The sequence below is a fragment of the Carcharhinus amblyrhynchos genome, chromosome 25 (assembly GCF_965287045.1).
Source record: "Carcharhinus amblyrhynchos chromosome 25, sCarAmb.v2.hapA, whole genome shotgun sequence".
Taxonomy (NCBI): Eukaryota; Metazoa; Chordata; class Chondrichthyes; order Carcharhiniformes; family Carcharhinidae; genus Carcharhinus; species Carcharhinus amblyrhynchos.
In genome coordinates, this window is record NC_137348.1 from 12249249 (window position 1) to 12268222 (window position 18974).

General features: G+C 41.6%; 3 protein-coding genes across 3 annotated transcripts in view; 1 reads left to right on the top strand and 2 right to left on the bottom strand.

The window, feature by feature from the left end:
* The window catches only part of phyhd1 (phytanoyl-CoA dioxygenase domain containing 1), a 28945-nt gene extending 25519 nt beyond the window's left edge, over positions 1 to 3426 (top strand). The window contains exon 11 of the mRNA XM_080212407.1: positions 2611 to 3426. Within this exon, the coding sequence (XP_080068533.1) occupies positions 2611 to 2656 (46 nt within the window). The 3' untranslated portion in view covers positions 2657 to 3426. The remainder of the gene's footprint in view (positions 1 to 2610) is intronic.
* LOC145358184 (kynurenine--oxoglutarate transaminase 1-like) overlaps positions 1 to 18974 on the bottom strand; it is a 247401-nt gene that overhangs the window by 162574 nt on the left and 65853 nt on the right. The gene's annotated exons all lie outside the window — the stretch shown is intronic.
* dolk (dolichol kinase) lies at positions 419 to 18952 on the bottom strand. The gene is made up of 3 exons (XM_080212406.1): positions 18904 to 18952; positions 9908 to 12771; positions 419 to 2155 (listed from the first exon to the last, which is right to left on the bottom strand). Exon 2 carries the CDS (start codon positions 12676 to 12678, stop codon positions 11023 to 11025), a length of 1656 nt encoding a protein of 551 aa, XP_080068532.1. The 5' UTR covers positions 12679 to 12771; positions 18904 to 18952; the 3' UTR covers positions 419 to 2155; positions 9908 to 11022.

Consider the following 18974-nt stretch of genomic DNA (forward strand, 5'->3'; position numbering starts at 1 on the left):
TCCGCTGTTTCCTCCTCAACAGTTCTCCTTTTGACTAACAGTGGGGGGTGTTGTTAAACTGTCAATCCTGCTGTAGTTAACCTCTGCATCAGTCTGTGGGCAGCTGATGAAGAATTTGAATGGTTTGGATAATTTTGATCCAGTAATGCTGCTGTGTGGTGCGCCATCTACTGCCCTAGCTTAGATTGCAAAACTCTTCTGGAAATGTTTAAAGTGCCTCCACTTACCCAGCACATCATTTTAAAGTTTATTTTTAATGTCACAAGTAGGTTTTCATTAACACTGCAATGAGGCTATTGTGAAAATCCATTTTGATGATCGTAACTTATAGTTGGGAAACTGGACTGTTCCATTCAATGAGTGAGTGAGACAGTGAGTGGGTGGGTGAGGTGGTGGGTGGGTGGGAAGAGAGGTTGACGAGCTGAATTTCCACCATCAGTATTCAAAGGTTAAGGTCACACAAATGTGTCCTTTTGGGAGTGGGAATTGGATGGTGATATTTTCACTCAGGGTGAATTAAGGGACGATCCTTCCACAGTTCCCAGATGACTGACCCTGTATCATCCAGTATAGTGTTTGCTATTCTGTATCTACACCAGTTCTGATAACTGCCGCTTTCTTTCGTTGCCAGACATTGTTTGGCGCTTTTCTTTTCATTGACAGAGAGATTACAGATAAAAATTCTAATCTAATCTAATAGAAAGGGCTTGCATAAACAGGTTGTGCCACAAAATACTTCAGCTGCACCTTGTTTCTTTTTTTTGAACAAAGTCCTCCTGAGCTCAGCCTGTTTCCTTCCAGGCTGTGCTCTATATTATTGTTGCAGGATACTTGTTACTCACAGTGCTCCCTGTACCATTCAAAACCTTTGGAGGCAGAGCAGAAGGCGAGCTTCTTTTCAACATTGTTTCTCCAACATCTTTGTTTAAATTGTGGTTCCTTCGCTGTTTACCATTGTTATTCGGCACCCCTCTGTCATCAGCTTGGTGTAGCAACGTCCTTTTCTAAATACTTTCTAGATATCTGCAGCGTGGACTGATGACTTTTCTCTTGTTTCATTGGATCTCTTCCATTCTTGTTTGAGTGTTTGTAGTGTGGATCAACCACCTTGTTGCCAGTTTTCTTGACAGTATTATTGAAGGATAAGCTTGCAGACCACAAACAGAGCTTTATTGGAAAGGTGTTTATGTGACAGGCTCTCAGGATACACTGCCTGTTTGTCTGCACAAATGGCAGGATGTCATCTGATCGGTCCCTTAAAATGCCCTTGTTCCAACCGGGAACAATGTGAATACATAACAGTGATTATCTCAGTGTCATTTTGGAAATCCCTAATTATCACCCAAATTCAACCAGGAAAGTCAATGTAAATTAAAATGAATTAAAAGCCAATATAGAGAATGTAGGAAATGTACAAAGCTAAGGGGAAATCACTACAGAACTTTACTAAGTCCAGTGTTTTTAATTGGATTTATTCTGGAACAGGAACAACTTCTGATGCCCATGGTATTCGAGTATATCAACAAACTACATTTCACTGTGATATCTGGCTATTCATCTGTGGCAACACTTTCAGATTTAAGTAAAATAACTGCCACAAGAAGTGGTGGAGGCAAAAGCAATGGGTATGTTTGGAATTGAGTTAGATGCTAAAGAAGGGATTGTGGGATCCCAGAGGCTGAACATTGCGGGACAAAAGGTCTTCTCTCATTCAAACTTTTCTCTTAATGCAGTAGAATAAGGAGTGGCAACACAAACTAAATTGTACAATTTTAAAGGAGGCAAAGCTGGCAAAACATCTACATGAATCTTTTAAGGACAAGTTGAGAAGGCTTTTCAAAATGAAAGCAGATCTTTGGTTTCATCAGTGCAGTTACGTTAAGCCCCTCGAGGTGGGATTTTAGGCCTTATTCGGACAAGACCAGAATTTCCTGTCCGAAGTCAATGGAGATTTCTGTTGTCCGACTCTCACCTGCGCCGATTCTGTGGTAGAGTTTCAGCCTCTACCTCTGTATAGTATATATAAAAATAGTGGTTAAGTCTCAGCTGCGTTCATTTCTGGGCTCCACACATTTACTTTTCCAGAATTAAGGTGCAGAAGAACCAGAGGCAACATGCGGAAACTTTTTTTTAAACATGAGTTGTGATCTAGAACCTGAAAAGGAGGTGGAAACAGACTGAATTGGAACTTTGAAAAGAGAATTCAATAAATATTTGAAAGTGAAAAGTCTTTATACTGTAATGGGGAGTGAGACTAATTGTATAACAGTAATCAATGAGCTATCATAGGCATGATAAGCTGAACAGGCTCCTCTCTAGAATCATAGAATGCTACAGTAGAGGAGGAGGCCATTTGGGCCATCAAACCCATCAGGTCCTATCCCCGTAATCCCATGTAGTTACTCTGCTAATGCCCCGACACTAGGACATTAGCATGGCCAATCCACCTAACCTGCACATCTTTGGAGTGTGGGAGGAAACCGGAGACACGGGGGAAATGTGCAACTTTCTGTGCTGCATAATTTTAATGACTTATGGAGACAGTATATGGCTGAATAAAGTTTGGATCATTGTTTAGACAAATCTGCTGAATATTTTTTTCAATTCCAGGTTGCAGCCAACTCCAGAACTACCATTCCCACTTCTGTACACTTAAAGTTCATCTTTTCACCCAGTGTCAATGGAATACAGGAATAACCAAGGTCTAATGTTGGATGTGCTGTTAGCTGGAAAGTATATTTTAAATTGGATTCATTTTGGGAGAGGAACAACTTCATGGGTGAAATTTTACAGCTTTGCTTGTCCCAAAAGTGTAAAATCCTGCCTGAGATCAACGGACCTTCCCATGCTCAGGCGATCACCTGTTCCAATTCCCGTGGCAGGCGGGGTGGTACAATTCCAGCCCACATTCCTATGGTGTTGGGAGTGTATTTACAAAGTAAATTTCACCTTGATGAACTGGCTGTTCTTCTGTGGCAATGCTCACAGATGCAAGTACAATAAATTGTAACCCTCTGAACTTCTGCTCATGGCCCAATCTGTCATTCTGACAGTGATTTGGATTGGCCTCACATTTTACCTTTTCCAGAATTAAGGTGTGGTTTATATATCCTGTGCCTTGCTTTATTCCTCCTATTTTAAGAATTTAAATTCATAAAACAAATCTGCTCTGATGGAAATGTGTAATACAGAACTTTTAATAAGTTAATTAAGTTAATTATTTTAGTGTACTGTAATAAACCGGAAAAAAATTGAAGTAGATTGTATGAGTCGCCTGCATGCGTGAAAATCTTGGCTCAGATACCCAATCAATCAGGCCTTGGGAAACTCTGATAAGAGTCGTGTTGGTTCCCTTGGTGTGGCAATTGTAAAGAATTCCTATTAGAAGATGAAGAAAACCATTAAACCCATCTGAATGATCGATAAGTTCTGATTTATTGTGTGACATTTCACACTTTCAGCAAATACAGTGCAAACTTTCTACACTTCACGATAATACAGATCAATGTAAGCATAACATAGAAGGTAATCAATACATGATTGAAGTGCACCTAAAAGAGAGTTGGACATTTGAACTGGGGCGTGTTTGTAGGTGGCGTGGAGGAAGAAAGAGGTTTGTACATTTATTACACTACTATTTTACCATAAGTACATCTAAGACACTGAATGTGCTAAATCTATTGAGTAAGCTAACTCTGGAATGGATGAGAGTTCAAGGGTTTTGATTAATTGCTTTACTTATGTGGCCTGAAAGTGTAAATTGGAATTGAATGTAAGTCCTAAAATTGTGAATTCCTTACACTGGACTATTCAGGTGTGTGTTCGTGGGGATTGTGAGTAAATGGTTGCCTTTGAATTTTCCTGTTTCATCTCTGCCTCCTTTTGTCTTCTCCCTTTCCTATTCCAATGGTTCCTGAGGGATGGTTCCAGATATCTTGTTTTCTCAATGGAAAACAATGGTGAGGATCAGATGGTGAGATGTGGGCGCTGCTGGGTGTGCGAGTTCAGACAAATAAATGTGAGCTGAAGCGGGGGACACGCAGAGTCATAATTGAAGATAGTAAGGGGAATGGAGGGACGGAACAGGGAAGAGGTGTACATGGCAGTATAGGAAGAAGGAAAGGTGAGACTGGATTAGGCCAGAGGGGATAAGATGTTATAGAAGCTACTACTCATGGATCACTAAAACTAGTAACTGGGGACATCAGCCATGTGGAAATGAATCCATTATCAGTGCAATATCATTTAAAAAAACTTTGCAAACTACATTAAGTTATTTTTTACACATCAACTCAGGGGTAACGCATGCACTGAGTCATTTCAGCAAGTGATATTTAACTACAGATTTACTGTACGTGGTTTTTAAAAATGTTTTGTGGCCCTTTAGAATCTTCCATTTCCTAATGCTATTCTATTATTAACACTTCACATGCATTTTCACAAAAGTTTACAATCAAGAATCTCATTTCAGTAAATTTCTTCAAAGCATCATTTTACAGTGCGGAACATTACTTAAATAAAAGAACATTCATCCAACTTGTGGGAAACATTGAACTCGTGTTGTTAAAGTGTTCCAACATTGCATGGAAGGAACGGCACTTAAATTTCAGTCCTTTAGTCTGGCAAACTGATATGGGACAACTTCCTTCTTGTTGCATTCTACGACTTGTGCTTATCTTTTGACTGGAATCGTAGAATTCCTACAGTGCAGAAGGAGGCCCTTCGGCCCATCAAGTCTGCACCAACTGCAATCCAACCAGCTCCTATCCCCAAAACCCCATGCATTTACCCTAGCTGATACTAAAGGGCTATTTAGCATGGCCAATCCACCTAACCTGCACATCTTTGGCCTGTGGGAGGAGACAGGAGCACCTGGAGGAAACCCACACTGACATGGGGAGAATGTGCAAACTCCACACAGATAGTGACCCAAGCCAGGAATTGAACCTGGGTCTCTGGCTCTATAAGGCAGCAGTGCCAACCACTGTGCCACCATGCTGCCTGAATGAAATACAATTCTCGAACTCTAACTTTCGGGAGAAACTTTGACAGAAACATATCTGGTCTCCTTTGCAGGCCATCGCTCTTGCTGCTTCTCATGTCTGACACCCATCCAGTTTCTGACCCAGTGGTCATTCTTTGCAAATCAGGACAGTAAATGTTATCAGCCTGTTTTACCACAAACATGTCACAGCCAAGTTCGAACCTCACTGATGTCTATATTCCCCATGTTTCTCAGCTGGCATCACTAGAAAGATAACAACTAAGATCTAGATATCTAGTTTATTCCACTACTTGATCCTAGAGGCAAAATCAGGCTTTTCTAATATAACTTACTTAATATACACTAAATTGAAAATGAGGTGATTAGGAACTGTTTCAGTTGATATGGGTCAGCACAGCCCTAATCACAGAGCTCATGTTCTACCTAAGGGGCGATATTTCACCCCCAATAAAAGTGTTTCTTTAAAAAGTCCACTAGTCAATTATCATGAGGTAGTGATTTCTTTTCCTTCCATTAAGTTTTCTCTGGTGGGTGTGGATCTGATAATTACCAGATCAGAAAACATGAAACAATCCACTGTCTAACCTGGGTGAAATGTGGAATGTGACACCTCACCCACTCAGCAAGAGAAAAATTAAAAAGATAAATTAGTGCAAAAAGCAATGTAGTTGTGATTTCATTCTTTAATAAAATATGTAAGTTTTTGTTTGTTCTGTATGTATATTGTGTATATATCCAAGAGATTGTTTTCTGGAGATCTCTTTCTTCACTCTTTCTGCTCCTGGCATCAAGAATTTGCATTTTATCAGTGCCATTAACATAGGAAATGTATCCAAAGTGCTTCATGTAATCATAATCAGACAAAAGTACCAAGCCAAAAACCTTGGGGTGGCATGGTGGTACAGTGGTTAGCACTGCTGCCTCTTAAGAGTCCCAGGTTCAAATCCCTGCTTAGGTCACTGTCTGTGTGGAGACCGCACGGGTTTCCTCCGGGTGCTCCGGTTTCCTAACCAGTCCAAAGGACATGCTGGTTAGGTGCATTGACTATGCTAAATTCTCCCTCAGTGTCCCCAAACAGGAGCCGCACTGTGGGATTTTCACAGTAACTTTATTGTAGTGTTAATGTGAGCCTACTTGTGGCACTAATAAATATACTTTAATAAATTTCTTTAAAAAACAGCTTTTAGGATGGGGCTTGACAGGGTAAATTGAGGCTGCTTCCTCTCTTGGGCTATCGAGAACATGGGGGCACAATCTCAGATTATGGCTCCGCTCATTTAGGACTGAGATGAGGAGAAATCTTCTCATTTAAAGGGTAAAGGTTGTGAATGTAACATCATCTAAATATATTTAAGGCTGAGATAGACAGAATTTTGGTCACTCAAGAAGCTGGAGGGTATTGGAAGTGTGCAGGAAAAGGATGATGAAGCATATGGTCAGCTTTGATTTTATTTAATGGTAGAACAGGTGCAAGAAGCCACTTGGTACTCCTACTCCTGATTTAGGACAAGTCACCAGTCACTGCTGAATGACTGGCAACTGATTTCCATAGAATCATATACTGCAGAAGAGGCACTTTGGCCCATCTAGTCAGCACCAACAAGCAAGAAATACCTGGTTTCCCACTTCATCCCATTTACCAGCACTTGGCCCATAGCCTTGAATGTTATGACATGCCAAGTGCTCATCAAAGTGCTTTTTAAAGGGTGTGAGGAAATTTGCCTCTACCACACTCCCCAGCAGCTCATTCCAAACCATCACCACCCTCTGGGTAAAACAGTTTTTCCTCACATCCCCTCAATCTCTTGCCCCTTATCTTGAACCTACAAACCCTTGTGACTGACCCTTCAACTAAGAAGAACAGCTCCTCCTTACCCACTCCGTCTATGCCAGTCAATCTTGTACACTCAATTAGGTCACCCCTCAGCCTTCTCTGCTCCAACGATAACAAACCAAGTCTATCCAACCTCTCTTCACAAATGTTCCAACCCAGGCTGCATCTTGGTGAACCTCCTCTGCACTCTCTCTAGTACAATCACATCCTTCTGATAATGTGCTGACCAGAACTGCACTTGGCACTCCAGCTGTGGCCTCACCAAAGTTCTATACAACTCCAACAAGATGTCCCTGCTTTTGAAATCTATGCTGCGATTCATAAAGGCAAGTGTCCCACATGCCTTTTTCACCACTCTACTAACATGCCCTTCCGCCTTCAGAGATCTGTGGACAAACATGCCAAGGTTCCTTTGTTCCACAGCACTTCCTAGTGTCCTATCATTCATTGAGTACTTCCTTGTCAAATTCCTTCCAAAGTGTATTACCTCAAACATTTCAGGGTTAAATTCCATCTGCCTCTTATCTGCCCATTTCATCTATATCTTCTTGTGGCCCATGACACTCAGCCTCACTGTTAATCACGCAGCCAATCTTTATATCATCCACAAACTTACTAATCCTACTCTCCACATAGTCATCTATGTTGTTTATATAAATGACGAATAATAAGGGACCCAGCACAGATCCCAGTGGTATGCCACCACCTTCCTGTCACCAAAGCAGCCTTCTGTGAATACCTTCTATCTCCTACAACTTATCACGATTATTTTCTGAAACAGTTTCTGTAAGGAACCGGACTGAGCAACCCACCAATTCTTTTACCTGCCTAATCTTCCCTTCACTTGCTCAGGGGATGTTCGTTTTGTTTGCGTGGTATTTCTTTCCCCAGGGACTGGTTACAATTTGCTTCTGCTTACCCATAAGAATATACAACCTAGGACTAGGGGCAGGCCATCAGGCCCCTCAAGCTTGCTCAGCCATTCAAGAAAATCGTGGCTGATCTTCTTGTAGATTCAGCTCCACTTACCCACCCGCTTACCATAACCCTTAATTCCTTTACTGTTCAAAAATGTTTCTATCCTTGCCTTCAAAACATTCAATGAGGTAGCCTCTACAGCTTCACTGGGCAGGGAATTCCACAGATACATAACCCTTTGTGTGAAGAAACTCCTCCTCAACTTGGTCCTCCTCAACTGGGCTTGTACTCGTTAGAGTTTAGAAGGATGAGGGGAGATCTCATTGAGATGTATAAGATGATGAAAGGGATGGATAGGGTAGAGGTGGAGAGGTTCTTCCCGCTCAGAAAGGACAGCAGGACTAGAGGGCACAGCCTCAAGATAAAGGTGGGGGGGGGGGGGGGGGGGGGTGCAGTTTAGAACGGAGTTGAGGAACTTCTTCACTCAAAGGGTGGTGAATCTCTGGAATTCTCTGCCTGTTGAAGTGGTTGAGGCTACCTCGCTAAATATATTTAAGACATGGGTAGATAGGTTTTTGGTAGGCAAGGGGATTAAGGGTTTTGGGGAGAAAGCGGGAAAGTGGAACTGAGCCACTTCAGATCAGCCATGACCTTGTTGAATGGCGGGGCAGGCTCGAAGGGCTGGATGGCCTACTCCTGCTCCTATTTCTTATGTTCTTACATTCTAACTCTGCTCCCTCTTATTTTGAGGCTACGCCCCCTAGTTCTAATTTCACCCACCAGTGGAAATAACTTCCCTGCTTCTATCTTATCTATTCCCTTTCTATAAGATATCCCCTCATTTTTCTGAATTCCAATGAATATAGCTCAGTCTACTTAGTCGCTCTTCATAAGCCAACCCTCTCAACTCCAGAATCAAGCTAGTGAATCTCCTCTGCACCTTGTCCAGTGCCAGTATATCCCTTCTCAAGTAACGAGGGCAAAACTGTACACAGTAACTCCAGGTGTGGCCTCACCAACACCTTATATAGTTGCAACATAACCTCCCTGTTTTTAAACTCCATTTCTCTAGCAATGAAGGACAAAATTCCATTTGCCTTCTTAATTACTTGCTGCACCTGCAAACCAACTACACAGTCCAACTGAACACATATTACTACATACATTTTGGAAACGTGATTCTGCATGGTTGCCGGTTACTCTAGTACCATTCCTGGTTGACTTGGCGTCATTAGGAACTAATGTTCACTGTATTTTTCAATATGTGCAGCCTATAGGATTCAGCAATGATTTTACATTCAGTAACATCTTCAGTCCCATCAGTGCATGATTAGGTTTGCAAATACTTTAATGTGTAAAAAATTTATTTAGTAGTCATAAGTAGGCTTACATTCACACTGCAATGAAGTTACTGTGAAATTCTCCTAGTTGCCATACTCTGGCACCTGTTCGGGTACACCGAGGAAGAATTTAGCACAGCCAATACACCTCATCAGCGCGTCTTTTTGGACTGTGGAAGGAAACCGGAGCACCTGGAGGAAACTCACACAGATTCAGGGAGAACGTGCAAACTCCACACAGTGTCCCAAACAGGGAATCAAACTCGGGTCCCTGGCACTGTGAGGTAGCAGTGCCAACCACCGTGTGGCCTCTACAACTGATTACCAGCAATGGAAATCCATGACACTCTACTATCACTAGATCTGGTTGACAGTACAATTGAAATCATAAAATCATAGAATCCCTACAGTGCAGAAAGAGGCCATTTGGCCCATCAAGCCTGCACCAACAGCAATCCCACCCAGGCCCTATCCCACATATTTACCTTGCTAATCTCCCTGACAGTAAGGGGCAATTTAGCATGGCCAATCCACCTAACCTTCACATCTTTGCGAAAGTGGGAGGAAAGCAGAGCACCTGCAGAAAACCCACATAGACATGGCGAGAACGTGCAAACTCCACACAGTTACCTAAGGCTGGAATTGAACCAGTTCCCTGGCCCTATGAGTGCTAACCACCGTGCCACCCCACCACCTTAAAATATTTACTCTTTTCAAAAAGAAAATCTTGACTTCAACCCTTCTCCATTTGATAATGCAGGGCAGGGTTAGTGAAAGACCATTTTATATTGAGCTCAATCCTATCCTTACCTAATATCCACATGACAAATGTCCAACAACAGAAGTCACTTGATCCAGAATCAGGAAAACAATTAAAATTAAAAATAAAACACAATAGATGGAACTCTGAAACAAAAATAGAAAATGCCGAAGAAACTCAGCAGGTCAGGCAATATTTATAAAGCAAGATAAAGGTTAACCTTCAGCTATAACCATTTATCAAAACACTTAAAATTAATGCTTAAAATTTAATCTTTTCCTTAACCTTGCCTGGCCTTCTGAGTGTTTCCAGAAATTTTGTCTCAGATTTCCAACAGCTGCAGTGTTTTATTTATTGCTAAATACGGTGTCTGATTGAGTGAAAACAAAATAGCTGTCACAGTAAACCAAATGTCAGAAATGTAAAAGCAAATTACTGCGGATGCTGGAATCTGAAACAAAACAGAAAGTGCTGGGAAATCTCAGCAGGTCTGACTGCATCTGTGGAGTTGGCTCTATTCTCTCTCCACAGATGTTGTCAGGTCTGCTGAGATTTTCCAGCATTTTCTGTTTTTGCATCAGCAATATAAAGATTCACGTGATTGCATCACTGGTGGGAGTACATTACTTTTGTTCCATTGTTAACCAAGCTGAAAAGTATCACTCAACAAGTTTTCCGTCTTCGGACTGGTGACTTGTGTCGATGTACGAGCATAAGACGCCAGCAGTGGCCATTTACATTCTGATGTTTCAGGTATGGTTCTTCATTCATCTGTTCTAATTTACTCCTGAGACATTAATATCTTCCTTTCTTTATAGATTCTGAGGAGTGGAATCCCTTGGCTGATTCATTTTAACTGACCTGCCTTGGCCAGGGGGAGACCAGTTAATTCAGTGCACAGCAGGGAATAAACTAGGGGACCTTCCATGTGCATGGTTTAATTTCACATCGCGGCATGAATTTAATTCTGGGGAAGCCTTAACACATTCTTCTGCATTAAAATCTTAAATTAATAATTTAATCAGTTAGGTATTAACTTGCTCGGAGTCACTTCTGAATATTACGATTTCCTCCTTCATTGGTATTTTAGCTAAAGGAATAGTGCCCTAGTACCTGAAAAAACAGAACATTCACTGTGATGTCACAGTATATCCAATTATCCCACTTAAACCATCAGCATAAGGAAAAGATACAAAGGCAATAAAAGATTGTCTATTTGATTGGTGTAAGCTTCTAGCATGGAGACTATGGCAATAGACCCCATAATCCAGGTGTAGCTGCCATTCAGATTCACTGTTTTATCAAAGATCAGAATTAAAGCCACAGCAATGATTTGGGCAAAGACAGAGGTTGCTGTCCCTTCAAAGGTCTTCTTCGTTCCGGGCCACCTAACCTCTCCCATCGTGCTTCCAACAACAGAGGCCATGGCGTCACCAATCCCCACAGCCAGGACTCCTGCATACGGAGCTAGTGCTACTTCCCCTGGAAAGGAGCTCTGTGGGGCAAACACTCCAGGGAACAACCACACAGGCAAAGTCAGTCCGAGCAGCAGGTAAATGTGCGTTAGGATTAAAGGTCCACTGTCACGGTCATCAAGAAACAGGGCCAACATTGGTCTCAACATCAATCCGAGTGGTTTAATCTTAAAATGCCTTATGTATTCCAACACCACAAATGCAGCAAAGCAAACCACAGCAGCAATGTAGAGTAACGGACGGTCGTAGATGAGACCTGGGATGTAGGTTGCCACTATAATGATATGAAAGCTTTTTCGCATGGCTGTGGAAGCTTTATACTCTTTAGATTCAGATGATTGCTTATAGTTCTGGTGAAAGACAATGAGCGAGGCAAGAAATGCCAGTGTCATCCAGTAGCTCAGTAGGTAGATTCTGGTTCTGGTGGATGTGAGGAAGTTGAGAAGCCAAACAACAAGATGGTTCCTGGTCAATCGGTGGAACCAGGGCACCATGATTCCCAATCCAAAAATGACTGCCGTCACGTGGAAAATCAGCGAAGAGACCCAAGTCTTGGAGTCCATAAAACAGTACAAAATAGTGAAAACTAATCCCAGGAGCGCTGTCCCCACCACAATCACCAAGAGGAACGATGCAAGTGGATCATATCTGCCATCTCCAAAAGTCAAAGAACGTTTGATGAGCTGGTTTGTGATGATGCTTAAACCTGATAAGAACAACATAACTTCTCCTGGCGTGAAGCTCCGTGGCATAATATAAAGGACAATAAGGGAAAGATAGACAAAAATCAATAGTACCTCCAGGATTTCAATGACCTCAGCAACTGAAAGAGAGTGCTTAAGGGCGTATATTATGGCACAGGATGCAAAGCCGTACACAATACTGGTATTGGTGGGCAGTGGCTTTGTGAGGCCCAAACCCAGCAATGAGATGAACAGAGCGATGGCCATTCCAGCAGCTGAACACACAACGCAGAACCGCTCGAACTGTACATTGCCGACCGTTTCCCACCGCTCCTTCAGCACGATTCCTAGCAGGGGCAAAACCACGCTGGCCGGCAGCAAGCCACTACTAAAGGCTGTCCTGTATTGGAAAACAGCATTCCCTGACTTCAGTAGCCGGTCCCACTTGTGCTGAACGTAGTAAGCCTGAACCGCCAAGGCGAGCGTGCACCAGGAGAAGGTATTCCAGATCACAGCGTGGACAGACAGCACGATGATGAAGACGATGAAAGACTCCACCAAGACAGGATTTTGCAACATTGAGGCAGACTTTTCTTCTGATGTACGCGGTGCCGAAAATGTTTTAATCATCCTAGAATCCGGCAAAGTGCGATTCCATTCCATTTGCCAACAATTATTCCTTTAAAAATCTCCCCTTTGTCTGATTGAATTTCCTTCGAATCTTTGCAACTGGGCAGATCTAACTGAGTGTCAGACCTGGAACACAAATTGTAACGTAGACTGCGTTAGTTATGATTAGAATGTTGTAGAGGGGCTTTTTCATCCATCTGCGCATCAGTCAAAGGAATGTCAGTAAGTCAGATACGGGTGGGGGCGGGGGAGGAGAACGTAACAATTCATTAGACCCAACGTTTGCTTATATTTGTCTTTAATTCACCTCACATTGTACTGGGGAGATCAGCAGATAAGCCTACTGCAGTCCGAAATTGAGCTTACAGTCCAGTCTTTATCAATTTGCCTGTGAATTCCATGCTCAGATGGCAATCCTAACCACCTCCCCTCCCCAGCCCCACCCAACTAACACAAATAAAGGTGATATTTTCAAATGTTTTTGTGCTCTCCCTGAGCGGTGCTTTTGAAGGAAGCTTATGATAGTGGAATAGATGGAACCCAGTTATACAAAGTAGTCTCCAGAAACAAAGAAAATAGGTGCAAGTAGAGGTCATTCAGCCCTTCAAGCCTGTACCACCATTCAATATGATAATGGCCGATTATGCACTTTCAGTATCCCACTCCCGCCTTCTCTCCATATCCTGTGATCCCTTTAGCCACAAGGGCCACATCCAGCTCTCTCTTGAACAGCCCCCAACAGCTTTCTATGGTAGAGAATTCCACAAGTGCACAACTCAGAGTGAAGACGTTTGTCCTCACCTCAGTCCTGAATGGCTTACCCCTTATTCTTAGAGTGTGACCTCTAGTTCTGCACTTCCCCAACATTGGGAACATTCTTCCCATATCTAGCCTGTTCAGTCCTATCTGCATTTTATGTGCTTCTACGAGATCCCCTCTCATTCTTCCAAAAGGCTCTTGATAAAGAACATTATATCCTTATCATTGTATGACCTCAATACTCAACTGGCAATTAGTAACAGAATTTTTTTTCAACACTTTAGTGATAAACAGGCAGAAAAAAAGGTCACGTTCAGTTTGGATATGCCATCAGTTTAAAATATATGGGATGGAGGCAGCCACTAGAGTGGTGCGATGGCACACTGGTTAGCATAGCTGCCTTACAGCGCCAGGGACCTGGATTTGATTTCCAGCTTATGTCACTGTGTGTGTGGAGTATGCACATTCTCCCCATTTCTGCGTGGGTTCAAACTGCTGGTTAGGTGCACTGGCCATGCTAAATTTTCCCTTAGTGTACCCGAATAGGCACCGGAGTGTGGCAACTAGGGGATTTTCACAGCAACTTCATTGCAGTGTTATTGTATACCTACTTGTGACACTACTGAATAAACTAAAATTAAGCTAGTCAATCCATTTCCAGTTTCAGTTTATTCCATTCCAGGAATAAATTAACTGGAAAAATTCTACTGAAAACAACTGTTTGGTGCAGAATCACTAACATTATTGTGTTATCAGTACCACCATTTTGCTGAATTAAAAAACAACCACTTTCAAAGTAGCTGGGCTGAGCAGGCTTCAGTTGGTATTCTAAGTATCATCTATCTGTGGAGTTAACTGGGGAAACATGTATTCATTGAGTAAGTAAGCGATCAGTGTTATCTTCCATTCCACAGACATAACATATAACTCCTGCCATCAAAAACACAAGTACAAAAGTTGATAGTGCACTGTGTTTTATGTTTTCTATTGTGAACAGGGGTAGGCAATTCAGCCCCTTGAGTCTCTTCCATCACTCAATTAGACTATGACAGATCTGCATCTTAATTCCAGCTGCCTGTCCTAGTTCTGTAATCCCCATGCCATTGCTCAACAAACGTTCATCAATCTTGAATATGAAATTTTCAATTATCCCAGCTTCAACAGCTTTTAGGAGAAGAGAGTCTAGACTTACACTAACCCTTGTGTGAAGCCCTCTAAATCATCAAGCTCTATTTTTAAAGTTATATCCGCTTGTTCGGGTGTTTCTGTACTGGAATTTAAATGTACCTTATTAAGTCCTTTGATTATCTTACACACATCAATTAGATCATCCATTAATCAATATCCAAGGGAATACAGCCCACATTATGCAATGTGTCCTCATAATTTAACACTTTTAGCCCCAGTATCCCTCTGGTGAATCTGTGCTGCACCACCCCTGAGGCTAATGTATCCTCTTAGAGGTGCAGTGCTCAGAATTGAATACAATTCATTGGGTCCTGTTCACAGCTCTGTCAGCTGTAACACAGCTTCTATCTCTGTGTATTCCAGTCCTCCTCAAATAAGAGCCTATATTCCATTAGCCTTTTTAAACAGCTTCAATACTGGATGTCGGATGTCTCTCTTCACTGACCAAAAATTGCCAAATAAAATTAAAATTGTTTAACTGCCTGCCTATTGTGATTTTGGACATTTTAGTCAATGCATTCCCGGGCTTTTTTCTATACTTTTTTCAGATAGAAACACAGAAACTAGAAGCAGGAGTAGGCCATTCAGCCCTTCAATCTAAGTCAATTAAAGTGCTAATTGTGTCCGTCACCCTTCTGCCATCATCCAAAGATACCTGTAACATATAATTACTATTTCTGTTTCAATTATCTGCTGGTAAGGTATCTATGACAATTTTTAAAAGCATACATTTTAAAGTCTAAATCACATGAACGAACAGTAGGATATTTAATTAGCATCCTGGGAGCTGTGTATTTTTTATTAGGAAGAAATTCTGACAGATTGTAAACTCCTTAAAATGGGTCAGTTGATTTTCTTTGGGCATGTGGATAAAGTAAACCTTTTCACAAAATACAGTTCCTTTTACTGGAAATAAGACCTACAGGGATGACTACTTAGGTGGTGGTGCAGTGGTTAGCACTGCTACCTCAAAGCACCAGGAACCTGGGGTTCGATTCCTAGCTTGTCACTGTCTGTGCAGTCTGCATGGGTTTCCTCTGGGTGCTCCAGTTTCGTCCCACAGACCGAAAAAAAACGTGCTGGTTAGGTACATTGGCCATGCTTAATTTCCCTTGACGTGCCTGAGCAGGTGCCGGAGTGTGGCGACGAGGGGATTTTTCACAGTGACGTCACTGCAATGTCAATGTAAGCCCACTTGTGACACTAATAATTAAACTCAAGGCTAAGGTTTAGTTCTGAATGAAGTTTATAATTAAGGCTTATTAAAGCCAGTTTTTATTTACAATTTGAAAGCCCAGGTTATAAAATGAATAAAGAGAAAGTCAGTAAATCAGCTGGTAAATCTTGAGCTCCAATATACCCAGGCATATTTGGAGAAAATTAGTAAAGAACAATTTTTAATTTGAACATCACTAGAACTCAAGTAATGACCTTCAAAATGAGAAATCACAAATTACTTACACAGTTTACAGACAATTTCTTTAAATGATCAGACGAGTTCTTGAAGACTAATACTTGCATTTATACAGTGCTTTTCACCTACACAGGGTGTCCCAAAGTACTCTACAGCCAAGTAATTACTTTTGAAGTGTAGTTATTGTTGTAACTTGGGAACCTTGGCACCCAATTTACACACTGCAAGGTCCCACAATTTTTAATGAAATGATGACTAGATAATCTGACAACTGAGGGATAAATATTGGCCAGGACATCAAGGGGAACTTCCCTGCTCTTATGAAAAGGGAATCTGGAATTTTTTACATCCACATGAGAGCAGATGGGGTCTCAATTTGCATCCCTTCTGAAACATGGCACATCCGAAGGTGCGGTACTCCCTCAGGACTGTACTGGTCAGCCTCGATACCATGGCCAAAACTCTGCAGTGGGAACTGAACCAACAAACTTCTAACTGAGAGGTGAGACTTCTACAACTGAGTACAGGCTGACCCCGGTACAAAAGAAATTGAAGAACTGATGTTTATTGTTGTATCTTCAAGCCACTTAATTGCTACCATGATAGTATAAGCTGGGGGAGGTAGTGATAGTGTTACTGGACTAGTAACCCAGAGATCCAGAGCTATGCTCTGGGGACCAGAGTTTAATCTGACCATGGCAGATGATGAAATTTGCATTTTATAAAAATCTGGAATGAAAAATGATGACCATGAAACCATTGTTAATTGTTGTAAAAATCCATCTGGTTCACTAATCTGCTGTCTTCACCTGGTCTGGCTTGCATCTGATTCCAGATTCACTCAGTTTCTCTGAAATGGCCCTGTAGTTCAAGGACAATAAATACTGGCCTAGCCAGAGATGCCCACATGAACAAATTTTTTTTTAAAAAATGCTAGAACAAGAGAATGTTGCATTTATGTTTTTAATAAACATGAAATATGTCTTTAACATAAGAACTAGAATAGGGGTAGGCCATCTGGCCCTTCAAGCCTGCAGCGCTATTCAATAAGATCATGGCTGATCTTTTCATGGGCTCAGCTCCACTTAACCGCCCGCTCATCATAATGCTTAATTCCTTTAATGTCCAAAAAAGAATCTATCCTTGCCCTAAAAACACTCAATTAGGTAGTCTTAACTGCTTCACTGGGTAGGGAATTCCAGATTCACAACCCTCTGTTTGAAGAGATTTCTCTTCAGCTCAGTCCTAAATCTGCTCCCCCTTATTTTGAGGCTATGCCCCCTAGTTCTAGTTTCACCTGCCAGTGGAAACGACTTCCCTGCTTCTTATCTACTCCCTTCATAATCTTATGTTTCTATAAGATCTCCTCTTAATCTTCTGAATTCCAATGACTGTAGCCCCAGTCTATTCACTCTCTCCTTGTAAGCCAACCCTCTCACCTCTGGAATCAACCTAGTGAATCTCCTCTGTACCTCCTGTATAACCAGTCTTTGATTGAAACCAATGTCTTCAGGGGACTATTAATGTGATAAATATGCTGGACTTGCTCCATATGTAAATGAGGAATGAATGATTGACAATTACTGCCATGTTAAGAACGCAATTCTAAAGATAATTCAGGTCCTGTTATTTCAATTTTATTTGTTGTTTTCCTTCTAAATATTGGGTCTGGGGATGTACATACACTGGTGGTATAGACAACATACATTGTATGTAAACCTCACTATTGTGATAAGTGTGCATCTCTTGTCCTGAGTTTCGATAAGGAATATTTTGTATTTTTTTCCACAAATTTGGCAGCATCGTTTTTCAAATGTATTTATTGCTGGAAATTTAAAATCTGATTTTAACAATTCCTATTTATCAAAAATATTCAACTGGCCTATAATCAGTTTAAGACATCAATCTATGTTTTACTTTTAAGAGATGTCTCAACCCAAATTACATTTAAAACCAAAATGAAAGAATTTTATTCCAGATGAGTGAGACATGGGAGATTTGCCTTTGTATTGAGCTAGAAATAGCTGACAGCAACCCACTGGCCAAATAGCAGGAGTCAGGGAACAGATTACACATGCCCTGTACAAAATGCTCAACAGCCAAAATAAAGAAATTGATTAAATAAATGTAAAATACAGTACTCCAATTTCAACTCATCAAGTCTTCACGAACAACAATCCCACCTAGGCCCATATATTTACCCCACTATTCCACTAACCTACGCATCCTGGGAACTGAGGAGCAATTTAGCACAGCCAACGCACCTAACTCACACACCTTTGGACTCTGGGAGGAAATTCGAGCACCCGGAGGAAACCACACAGACAGGGAAGAATGTGCAAATTTCACACAGTCAGTGACCCAAGCCGAGAATCAAACTCAGATCCCTGGAGCTGTGAGGCAGCAATGCTAAGCACAATGCCGCCCACTGACATAATAGATGTGTCAGCCAAAAATAGCAAACAACTAGTCGGAAATATAAAGCAGAATATTTATAGCCAACCTTTCCGTACAGTAAGAGTTTGACTAATAGTGTTATTTCAATTCGTTACAGTAAACACCCGAATCTTCCAGTTACAATTCAAAAAGAGGGTGTTCCAGAAAAAAAATTCCGATCAGCTACTTAATAAATGACAATTTTAGCAGTGACGAGTAGTAGAAAAAAATTGTCACTGCCTGTGTGGCCTTCAGTTGTCGCATTCGGCTAATAGTAGGGGATTGATTGAAACATTTGAAATAAAAACATTCGATTATCAGGCGAGAAGACGAAAATAACAATAGAGGGGAACAATCCCACTTTATTTTTCCACCGGCAAAACAAAACAGTGGGGGGGGGGGGGTGGTGGTGGGGAAAAGCATCGTCCCTCATAACAATACCTCAGCACACAGACACACACCTGTCACCTTCCGGGGGGCGGCCATGATGAAAGGTCAATCACGTGACAAGAACGGCCCACAGCGCCTGCAG

Excerpts from the sequence above, each read along its gene's own strand:
- dolk (XM_080212406.1), bottom strand. The coding sequence starts at position 12,678 with ATGGAATGGAATCGCACTTTGCCGGATTCTAGGATGATTAAAACATTT.